Source organism: Polypterus senegalus, chromosome 2, assembly GCF_016835505.1.
Source record: "Polypterus senegalus isolate Bchr_013 chromosome 2, ASM1683550v1, whole genome shotgun sequence".
NCBI classification, from domain to species: Eukaryota; Metazoa; Chordata; class Cladistia; order Polypteriformes; family Polypteridae; genus Polypterus; species Polypterus senegalus.
This window is the reverse complement of record NC_053155.1, coordinates 170,176,941-170,189,415: the sequence shown is the minus strand read 5'-3', so window position 1 is coordinate 170,189,415 and position 12,475 is coordinate 170,176,941. Positions and strand designations below refer to the sequence as shown.

Genomic DNA, 12,475 nt, shown 5'->3' with positions numbered 1-12,475 from the left:
AGTAAAAGAGGAGACATTTCAATACAATATTTTTGAACATGACATGATGATAGATAGATAGATAGATAGATAGATAGATAGATAGATAGATAGATAGATAGATAGATAGATAGATAGATAGATAGATAGATAGATAGATAGATAGATAGATAGATAGATAGATAGATAGATAGAACTGCCTTTCCAGTAGAATCAAAGGCAATTTTACTCCCTGGACAAATCTTTCTCAGTTTAGCCAGTGCCTTCTGATTGACACTCTGATTGTGTTGATGTATAATGGATTTCATCAGGAACACATGAGCAGACGGAGAGAGCATATTCAGAAAATAATTGTTTTTCCGCATCCTTCTCATCCTTTGTGTTGTATTGGTGAAATGTATCATACAGAGAGCATAGTGCTCAGCGGATCCTGTGACAGGATGACCATTTAAATCAGGTGTGACTTTTTTAGCATTGAGCCAAGGCAAATTTATTTTTAAGTTTTCTTTAACTGCCATTTCAATGTTGTCACAGGTTGCCTCTGTTAGTTGTTCTTCATTTGGATTAAATAAAGGTCTCTCTGGCTCCCACAACTTGCAGTGGTTTACCAAACCCCTGGCAAAGTCATAAACAACCACATTTAGAATATGCATCCAGGACGGCAACATATCAGCATAGTCTCTTGGACTTTCTGCCCTGATGTTGAATTTAACAGAGTAGACTACTCCACATGGACACATGATCACTGCCCAGCCACCTTTTCAAACATAAAACAGAATCAACATAAGTATTGCTGTATATAAAATCATCAGATATAAATAGCTTTTAACACCAAAAACAAGACATATTAAAAAACCTCCACCCACACCTGATGCACCCCAAACCTTCTGAAACACCTTGTCATATGTGCTTCGAGTTTGCATTTTTGCCCTTAAGCGCATGACAAGATCCATTTTTGAGCCCTTAGAGTCAAGCTTGCATTGTTTACAAAGTTTTCTGATGGTGTTAACCTTTAGAAATGACGATAGATAGATAGATAGATAGATAGATAGATAGATAGATAGATAGATAGATAGATAGATAGATAGATAGATAGATAGATAGATAGATAGATAGATAGAAAGTAGCACCTTCTAATAACAAAAACTCCTCATACTGTTGTGTATAGTAATTTACCTTTAAATTCATGACTTCATTTGTGAGACGCTCCTCTGTAATATCAATGTCACCTTCATCTTGGCACTTATTTGACACATGTACTTTAGCATACTCTGTGTTAGCAACAATGTGATTTGCTCTGGTTTGGGGTCCTATCCAGGGTGCCCACTGATGGTAACTTGGCAAAATGACAAAAGGACTATCACGGTTGCCTGGAAAAAGGGAAAAGACTTCAAAACCGGCCCTTTCAAATTACATTCAGGCAGCTGTTAACAAGTAAAAATGTCATGAGCTTACATTTCACAAAGCCTCTACCAAGAATTTCTCTTTCCACGGACTTCCAAAAGTCTTCCATATCCACCTCCCTTTTAAAATCTGGTGGGGGTTCTTTCACGTCACTTGTTGAAAAAAAAAAGATTTTTATTATAATGGCTCATTGTTTTTTATTGCCACACTATCCCTTGAGCACAGAAACTCTGGGACTGAAGTCCTGCTGTCCTCTGCAAAGAACGGCTCAACCAGGCATGCATGTACTCAGGAAGTCCTTACCAGCCATTTTAAAGACACCCTTTTTGTGTAAGTCCATGATAACAATAGGAGGATGATGCCCACAGTGCACACAAGAGAAATTATAATCATGGGACAACAGTGCCTCAAAATGTAGGTATGCATGCAATATGGCATTATGACTTGGGTAGGGCACTTCATTAGTTTTTTCAAGGCTGCTTATGACCCTTTCAACAGCTGTGTGACTCTAAATGTGGAGAAAAAAAACAGGTTCAGGCACTAAGACAAGAATATATATATATATATATATATATATATATATATATATATATATATATATTTCAGAAACTTTTCTAAAATTCAGCAGTCACAATGTACATACAGACAGCATTCCCAGTATGAAATACAGTAATGCTAAAATGTAATGGTAAATTACATATATCTTTATTACATTTCTATGAGAAAAATAATAAAAATAAAACAATTGTGTACTCATAAAATCATCCAAGGTTGATATTAAATTGGACACTCCCTCTATGTGAATAAAAAAGTACATGGGCCCCAATGATTTTGGCCCAGTGCATTTATGGGCCCAAATGGAGTGCACTTGTAATAAACCATTCAAGTTACAATTATGGGTAAAGGTATAATTGCAAATAATGTGTCTTTGCTTCCATCCATAATTTATCTACTTCCTGTCTTATACTGATTAAGTACAATGTCTAGTATACATTACCAGGTGGAGAGCACAGGGGAGTGAGGGAGTAATCACAGTAAGTGATCAACACAGGAAAGTATTTCCATTACATTAAGAATGTAAAACTAAGCTATAATGTGTTTCGACTATATGGTTTTGGTTTTTATTATTTTTAAAATCTTCTGTGTACTTGACTCAACCTGGTAAAATCTACTGAGATGAATGCTTTTATTTAGATTGGTAAAGTACCTAAATTGAATTACGCAAAAAAAGACACAGATGGATGCTCATGATGATATGGTCATCAAAATTATGTAAGCCATCTTTCCATTCTTGATAACGGAAGAAACTGTCACAAAGTCCACATCGTCTGTAATATGTGGAAACATCTAGAAAAAAAGAAAGAAAAGCAGGCAGAAATAATTCAACATAATAATAATAATAATTCCTTACATTTATATAGCGCTTTTCTCAGTACTCAAAGTCACTGTAAAAGTACAATATGAATAAGCTTGATAGGTAGCTGTACACATGAAGGTGCTATAGTTTTGCACATCACATCAAATAAACAAGAAATCTTATTTTAAGAGCTCAAAGACAACAGCAGAATACAAATAATACTTAAAAAATACTTACATATTTGACAAAAAACTGTTTACAGCATAATGTGACAAACCTATAACAATACCAGAGAACATGATGATCTTTCCTTTATGGGTAATAGGAATTGGATCAGACAAAGGAACCTTCCTAGGGCACTGGGCACAAAATGTCTCATATGGAATCAAGTGCATTGGGAAGTCACTCATTTTTGGTGTGGCACAAATTTCACAAGGCAAAACATCTGGGATTGTTTTATTCCTTTGAATGTACTGCACAAGTCTCACAAGTAAATGGCCTCTAGGAGCATAGCAAACATCACATGACTGTTGTTCAGAATCATAGGAGCCACTGTAAATGGTGACATAGCCAAAAACATCATTTCCTGTTGTCTTAACTTTTTTAAAGTGTTCAGGGCGTGTTTGATATAAATGCCATTTAGATATAGCCTTGTGTATACATGAAGATACAGGCTTGCAAGAGGCACAGTGCCAGGTATTCAATTTCTTGTTATAATGGACCATCATCCTCCCCAAACGAGACCTGAATGATATATGTGGTTCAAACACTGATAGATATATTTGTGATTTTTCTTCTCCCAGAGAAATCTCTTTACTTAATGGCGTCTGCTGTGTTTCTGCCATCTGTTTACGATGTAAACAAGTTTTCATTGTCTCTTTACCAAACCATTTTGCTTGTATGATTCTAGTTAATACTTCTTCCTGAAGTGTAATGTCTGACATAGCAGTAACTGGAGAGAAGGCCAAAGACCTCAGATGGAAGGATTCAAATCCCATGAATCCACTCCTTTGAGAAAATTCTGATGCTCGGTTGCATTTCTCTAACTCGCAGATCACACAACATGTTTAGCTCCCCATGTGCACTTTTGAACATGAATGGGGTATCTAGGTCCAGTGGAAGTTTTTGCCACTGCAAAAATGCCCCTTCTAGAATCAATACAAACCGAAGGAAGCCTGTTATATTAATTTATTTCAATGTTTGTTGAGGAATGTTATCTTTTCTTTTGTAACTTGAGATTTTTTTTGTACAACCTCAAATTACAAAAGGAACAAAATATCTTCTTCTCTTTTGCATGTTGTAGAATTTGTGACCCTCTAAAACTAGTGACAGGCGCTGCTGAACTGACATTGATTGTGGCAATGGAGGGCACAGTCTCTTTGGGAGAAGTACTGGGGATATTCTCTCTGGTGGGCACAGTGGGGGCAGTCTCTCTGGTGGGCACAGCTGGGATAGTCTGGTGTGCACAGCGGCAGTCTCTCTGGTGGGCACAGTGGGGAAGTCTCTCTGGTGGGCACAGTGGGGGCAGTCTCTCTGGTGGGCACAGCGGGGGCAGTCTCTCTGGTGGGTACAGCTAGGGTAGTCTCTCTATTGGGCATGGGTGTGACCAATTTTTGACATTTTTGTAAGTGAATTAAAAACCTTTGTCTTTTGACAGTGACTTTTAAACACAAACAACAATGGAAATGGCCACTCGTGACACAACCTGTGTTGCATCTGTAGATAGTAAAACCTGCCAAACAATGGAAAAGCAGGATTAGTTCAGCTCTTGAAACTTTATTTGAAAAGCTCTAATTCAAACATCTAACAATCAATATTGCTTGCAAGTAGAGTAGCCTATGGCCGTTTTTTAAATTAAACACACTTGCATACACAACTGGCATAATCACCTGCATAATTTACAATATGGTCTTCATGGCTCTGAAGGTGAGACTGCATGATGCTATAGTCTCCTTTCTTTTTGCAAAGTGGGCACTTGTACATATTGTGATATATAATCAGTGTTGGTTTTATATTCTCTCCGTAAATTGAGAAATGTGGCTATGGAAATCAAGACAATAATAATATGTAATTCTAATTTGACAGAAATCGTTCTTTTATAAATATATAGCTAACTTAACACTTCAACTACAGAAAATTCAAGTTAAATATCTAACAAAAGTTAATGAAGATGATACACGTATACCTCTCATTATTGTACACTAACACTGCACAGACCCTACATAACATCACATAAATAAGTTAAAATGTTAATACTGCTGAAATAGTAAGACATGACTCTTTAAAACAAATAATACATGAAAGGAAAAGAATTAATTCAAACGATGTGTTTTAAAATAGGACATCTAGCCAATGTTATAATGACAATAAACACAAAACACTTGGATTCGTAGCGTACGCTATTTATGATTGTACATTAGTTTTGTTTAATGGCTCTGAAGTTTCTATAAACATACCAAGCTTTTTATTCTGTGAGTCCATACCTGATTTTGTTGTGCCATTATTCCGTAAACGTTTTCAGCTCCTTTTTGAAAAATTGTACAACTGCTCTTCTCTTTCTATTTTTAATACCATGTGATGTCGTGGGCGTGCAGCTGTGGAAGGCTGGGGGCGTGGAAGGCCAAGTCTGCGACCTGCAACCGGATACAATTGGCTGAGGGTGGAATGGAAAAAGAGGTAAGTAATGGTGCTACATTCAAATCATTACCCATTCTTCCTCCTAAATCTATCCCTGTTAGGGATATACTACTGTATATTGAGTCATCTGAACATTATAAAACTCATCAGCCTAATGTTGTACATTCTCATGCACATTGCTTTGTATTGTAAGAAATAAGAGATTTGACAGCAGGTTGAGGAAGAAGGAATAAAACAATCAAAAAGTAAAAGGTGACCAGCACTTTTTGTATGGCCCCTTAGTGAAACTATGAATTACAGTCAGTTGCATAAGAAATGTGCTATTGTAAGCTCCTTATTATCTTAACAGCTAAGACATCAATTTCTTAGACAAACCTTTAAGATGCGGAACAGATTAGCACAAACCAACGCAAAATGTAAAACAAGTAAAAAAGTAAATGTGGAAAAAAATACCTAGTGACTTTGACTTGTCACCCTTATAACTAAACTATGCAAAGAAAAGACTAAAAAGTAATACCTATACTGAAAATAGCACTAAGAATACAAGTAGAGTGGATTAGGTCAAATTAAATTGAGACAGCACTTAAGAAGCCTTCAGACAAACAATTCATTATGCAAGAATATTTTAAAAAATGATATGTGTTAAAGTAAATGGAAAGTAGAACTTGTTAGGAACTGATACTTTTTCATTCTATTCCTGGGTCTACTGTAGTGCGCAGTATATGACTAAAGTGACTTTCTCATTAGCACTCCAATTTGGGCTATATTTTATTTTTTTGCAATGAGGGTCTCATTTATGTCATGTGCTCTATTTCAAGCCACATTTAATGAAAGGTGAGCAGAAGAACTACTGCTGCAGTACAGAAACACTATGTTAAAACCAAAAAGGGATGCCACCTCTCTCCTGTTATAAAAAAATTCCATCCCAGAGGCTAAGGTATTTTTCTCTGTTAAAAATGAATTTGCCTGACAGCTTTGTTAAGAGTTACAGTTATGAGCATTTACTATGCTGATCAGTGCTTTAGGTAAAAACCTAATACATATCTGAAATGCATCCTTTAATTTCCAGGCAACTGAGTGAGGAGCCAACTGAATTAGACATGTTTCATCAAGCACAGTTGACTGACTAAAACAGTAAAAGTGCTAAATAAAGTTGGATTAGCATATGGTAAGAAGATTATTTGATCACTTCAAGAGAACCTCCCTGTCACTTCATTAAAGGTTTTTAAAAAGAATATTTATGACAGATGTTTCATGAAGAGGATACATTATTTTATTTTTTATGTATATATTTTTTATTTTATGTTTATATGGCATATTTGACAGTAATGAGGACGACCTACGTTTAAAGTCAGCTAAAATAACTTATCCAAAATAGGCAGAAAGTAATTCTTCAGAAACCAGCTGACAAGTAATCCAAAGCATGTGTTGCAAATATTGAAGTTTAGTTTGGAGAATAAGAAAACTGTATACTGGGGCAAATGCATGAACTGAAAAGTTTAAGCATTTACTCTAAAAATTATTTAAATACCTTAAAAGAAAAACGGTTACTGTGCAAAACACATTTTATTCTAATTTAAAAACAACTATTGGGTCCTGTATTATATAATATTAAAAAAATATTTAAACATAAATAAAATTACCATCAATTTTATTTATTCCTGTCCTCCAGACAGGTAAAAACATTTTCTAGGAGTGTTTTTGTTCAGTATTTTCTAAACCTTAAACATCAACTCTCACTACATGAGTATTTTAAATAAAATTGTTTTATTAATCTTATTTTGCTTTATCAGTTGTCAAACACACAAGTCACAGACATCATGAAGATTTGAGGCAGCCACTCGTACATTGTTTTTCCAGTTGCAAAAGTTGATTTTAAATGTGTGATTTTCACAGAGCAGTGTCCAAAACAGAACTCACTTGCATTGAGACAAGATGGTGGATTTAACAGATAGGATGGGAAATGATGTCAGCAGCGCCGGAACCAAAAGTGACACTTTCATGATCGGAAGTGACGTCATTTTCAGTGCTGGAACCAAGCGGAATTTCCTGAGAAAGGTCTGCAAGAGACTGAGAGAAACATTTAGCACACTCCCCTTGGTCTGTCGTAGAATTACCATTATTTAGACCCTTTATCTGATTCCCATGCGCACGTGTGTGACACAGTTCATTCATGAAAACTGAGATGCATAGTGATATTTATATTTGAGCAAATTACATAAAATGTATTGCTAAAAGGCATGGCTTCAAAAGAAAATTGCAACATGAATGCTGGCCTGTTCAGCATTTAATATAATTAACAAAACTTATTTGCAAAACTTATTGAAGTTTTTTTTACACATTTAAATTAATAAAATAAGTTGCATGCATACATTAGTGCACACTAATATGGACTAACATCCCACCTCTGGGTGGTTGCTGCCTTAATTAACATGGAATAGCTCTTGGTTTATGACTAACCTGTAACTGTTAACACTAGATGTGCCAAAGCAGACACCATTTGGCATTGTGTTTTTAAATGTTGAAATTATTTCATTAGTGATCATGGCATTCTCCTGATTTTTCTTAAATAGCTATGCTGTAAAAGCCCATGTAGTTGTAAATTCTATTCAGATAAAGTGACTTATTAGATTTTTTTTTTTTTACATGGAAGACCCCCATTACAGCCTCAAGCAATGCCATTGAAAATTGGCACCCAGCTGTGAATTGCTGTCTCTCTCCTCCAGAAAAAAACTAAACATCTCCAAAAATCCAGTCTAGCCACCATTATCAAGAATATTGTATGTTGCTGTCCAAATGTGAATTGCTTTCTCTCTCTCTCTCTCCTCCAGACAGCTACACAATAAATATAGAAAAAATATAACTTATAATCATTTAAATTGGTTCAGATCACTTTCATTGTTTCTGTTCTTGCAACAAAAAAGATTGTAGACTAATCTAAAACTAGCAAGCCCTCCAATTATGTCTGTTAGCTAGAAAATTGTATATAAACACACCTGAAGTCAAACTTCAATGTTTTTCAGACAATTTTGAGTAACAATTGTACAATCACAAGCTGATTTAGCCATCAAAGCAAGATGAATATCAAGGATATTTCATAGCATGATGGAAGGGTCAGACACATAATCTGTATTAGAGATCAAGCATATGCTATGTGGTATTCCATATTTGGGGAAAGATCTCACATACTCATGTGAATAACAGTCAGATAGTGTGGTGATGCAACTTGTTAAATCTTTCCCCAGCAAAGGGAGAAATGCACTGTTGACAATTATGTAAGCCACTTTCCTGGCCAACAATCTGTTCTGAAGAAAAAAGGCCTCTTGGTACAGTGAATTAGATGAGAGCTACTGCCTTCCACCAAAGACAACAGGGGAAGAAAACTTTTCTCAATAACAGGGTTGGCGAATGGGAAGACTACATTCGTTACCCTCAGTATCAATATGTGCAAACAATAAAAAATAAACATAAGTCAACATTAATTAACATAGAATAAGTAAGGTCCGATGGCCAGGGTGGACAGAAAAAAAAACTCCAAAAGCTGGAGAAAAAAAATAAAATCTGTAGAGATTCCAGACCAAGAGACCGCCCAGTCCCCTCTGGGCAATCAACCTAACATAAATCAAACAGTCATCTTTGCATTTAGGGTTTTCATGGAAAGACTTGATGATGATGGTCACGTAGACTTCTGGCTTTCAGTCCATCAATGTTGGTGCATCATGATTCTTTAAGTAGGTGGTGGTGGCGCAGGCTGCCACCACAAAAAACCGGAAAAAGAAACAGAAGAGAGTAGGGGTCAGTACGGATTTTGGAGCCACTATGAATAGTTATTATGATGAATTGAACATATAGAGTATCAGGATTAAGATAAAGTGAAGTTATAAAAAGGCCATGTTAAAGTAATGTGTTTCAGCAGTTTTTTAAAGTGCTCCACTGTATCAGCCTGGTGAATTCCTATTGGCAGGCTATTCCAGATTTTGGGTGCATAACAGCAGAAGGCCGCCTCACCACTTCTTTTAAGTTTAGCTTTTGGAATTATAAGGAGACACTCATTTGAAGATCTAAGGTTACGATTTGGAATATAACGTGTCAGGCATTCAAGATGGACCGAGATAATTTAAGGCTTTATAAACCATAAGCAATATTTTAAAGTCAATCCTGAATGACACAGGCAAACAGTGTAGTGACATCAAAACTGGAGAAATGTGTTTGGATTTTCTTTTCCTAGTTAGGATTCTAGCAGCTGCATTATGCACTCGTTGCAATTGATTTATGTCTTTTTTGGGTAGTCCTGAGAGGAGTGCGTTACAGTAATCTAGTCTACTGAAAACAAAAGCATGAATTAATTTCTCAGCATCTTTCAATGATATAAGAGGTCTAACTTTTGCTATGTTTCTTAAGTGAAAAAATGCTGTCCTAGTGGTCTGATGAATATGCGATTTAAAATTCAGATTACAGTCAACAGTTACCCCTAAGTTTTTTACTTCCGTCTTAACTTTTAATCCTAATGCATCAAGTTTATTTCTGATAACCTCATTGAATCCAATATTGCCAATTACTAAAATTTCAGTTTTCTCTTTATTTAGTTTGAGAAAATTACTATTCATCCATTCAGAAATACCTTGAATAAAAGTGCACTTTTGTTATACTTTTACACCAATATATGTTCCTGTGTTTGAACGACACGGGCAGATGGGAAGAGTCTGATGATTGCATATAGCGCCGAAGTTACTGCTCTTTACCATCCTCTCCTCTGCATGTCCTAGAGGACAAAAGAAACAGCATACAGCAACTGGCAGGAACACTCAATAAAACTGAATAAAAAGAAAATCAAGTGACGGAGAGATACGAAGAAGGCAGCTTCGCCAGCGTTTGTGTGTGGGGCGTTAGTATGCATCGTGGTACACTGCACAGCTATAGCGCGTCTTTATCTTTTACACCAACATATGTTCCTGTGATTGAGCATGCTCAAATGGGCATGCTCAAAAAATACACGTGTAATGCCACGAAAAGTGCACGCAGACATTTCATTTCGCAAACATTGGTACGAGAATGCAGTCACAAGTACACTGCAGAGCTAGAGCGCGTCTTTATGTGAAAACAGCCGTGTCAGATGGGGTTGTATGGATTGATTCTGAACGTGACTGAGAGAATGAAAAGTGAATTAAAAAAAAAATAAAAACTAACTTTTATAAGGATCATAAATTACACCGGCTGTTACAGACTGAAATCAAATGTATGCTTTTATTCTAAATTAGTAAGACTAAAAGCAGTTTACTTCTCAAAACAGAGTAGTGCAGGTTCAAACTCGCAACCTTTTGATTCCCAGTCGGCAGCTGAATCTAGTGCACCACGGAGGCAATCATAATAAACAGGTGTCAATGTCGCATGTTTAGGAGGCTTTTTGTTTCTGCAGTTATATTTCTAAATAAAAGCGCAATTGTTGTGTTATATTTGTACCTTTTGTGAAAATGTTTCTTTGATATTTGGACTTCAGGCTTCATTCATTCAGGCATGAGCTAAGAGAAGTTTGTGCATGCTCTAAATTGGTGAGGGATGGAATAGCCGGCTGCTTCTACCTTCTCTTTATCAGCACATTTAGAGGATGCTGGCAGAGAGATGTGAAGGGATTTAAGAAGCGATTTAAGGTGGGACGGATTTACGTAGTTTTTTCGTAGGCTCTGGTAATTCTAGTGTTAACAAATTCAGATGTGACTGATGAAAACTTAGAAAACGAGCAGGATGGAGCGGCAAGACAGGGAACAATATCAATGGATGATGGATTTATGTTAGTTGAATTATTTAGATCTTTAATTTTATTGCAGAAAAAGTGAAGGAATTTCCAAAATCACTGCTAGAAGTGTTAATGACAGATAAGCCAGATGTGCTGATAAAGTCCAATATATGATAACCACGGTGAGTAGGAACATCAATTTGTTGCACCAAGTCAAGACAGTCCAGTAAGGATAAGAATTCATTTCTCAGCTTACATGTAGTAATGTCAATATGTATCTTGAAATCATGAAGAAGAATGAAGGAATGATTATGAAAGGGAATTTAAGTGAGTTAATAATTCAGTCAGATAAAATAAAAAAGATGCATTATATTTTGGGGGACAATAGAGAAGTGCCAGACACTTAAAAGACAATGGGTAGTCAATTGGGATTCTTTTGATGTTAAGTTTAGTTCTAACAATTACTGCAACTTCTCCTCCTTGTCTTGAACTGTGAGGCTCTGCAAAGTAAACATATCCGGATGGTGTCGGCTCCGTAAGAGATGTAAAATCATTTGGTTTTTGCTAGGTTTCTGTTAGGCAAAGTATATCAAGGCTGGAGTCTGTAATGAATTCTGATAGAACCAGCACTTTGCCATTAATGCCAATGCAATATTAGCTGACGAGGGTTCATTATGGACGGATCCATAATCAGTGTTTATTTTAACAAATTGCAAATTTGGCACACTGACAATGCTATTTCCAAAGCAATAAATAGGACCATGTATTCCAGAGCAACTGCTGCCGTTGAACTTTTAATTTGCATCCCGGCAGTGGCAATGTAAATATATCGGGTGCCACACAAGGCCTGTGTCCTTTAGGACATTCCAGTCTGACCATTTACACTGGACAAACTTTAATATGAAGGAGCTTGTCACAAGCGTATTTTACCATAATACACAGTAATACTTATCTGATAATAGCAGAGAAGCAGCACATTGGAGAAGGCGAGACAGGTGGGGTGGGATGGCGCAGATGAGCAGCAATAGCCAGCATCAGAAGAAGCATAGTAGGAGATATTACGAGATGCACATGAAGGCTCCAGAATTAGGAGGTTCTAATGTACAGCCACATACATATAACTCTGGGTATTACAGGGTGTAAAATCAGATCACTGTTAGTCATTAAGCACATAAACAGCAATTTCAAAATGACCTTTGAAAGACTAATTTCCCAAATGGCTGGTTTTTAATAAGTTATATAATAAACAACTTATTTAGCAAAACTCTTTTTTTAATTTACGCTCCCCAAGAAGTAATTTCTTTTAAATATAATGGACAAAGAAGAAATCCTAGAAAAACATCATTTTCCTCTCTGCAGTTTAA

The 12,475-nt window shown here is 36.1% G+C and overlaps 1 protein-coding gene across 1 annotated transcript in view; it reads right to left on the bottom strand.

The window, feature by feature from the left end:
- Nucleotides 1-12,475, bottom strand: part of LOC120524435 — an 81,983-nt gene that overhangs the window by 3,294 nt on the left and 66,214 nt on the right. The window contains 6 exon segments of the mRNA XM_039746288.1: nucleotides 209-736; nucleotides 848-989; nucleotides 1,156-1,349; nucleotides 1,435-1,535; nucleotides 2,978-3,801; nucleotides 3,804-3,915. Coding sequence (XP_039602222.1) covers nucleotides 209-736; nucleotides 848-989; nucleotides 1,156-1,349; nucleotides 1,435-1,535; nucleotides 2,978-3,801; nucleotides 3,804-3,915 — 1,901 coding nt within the window.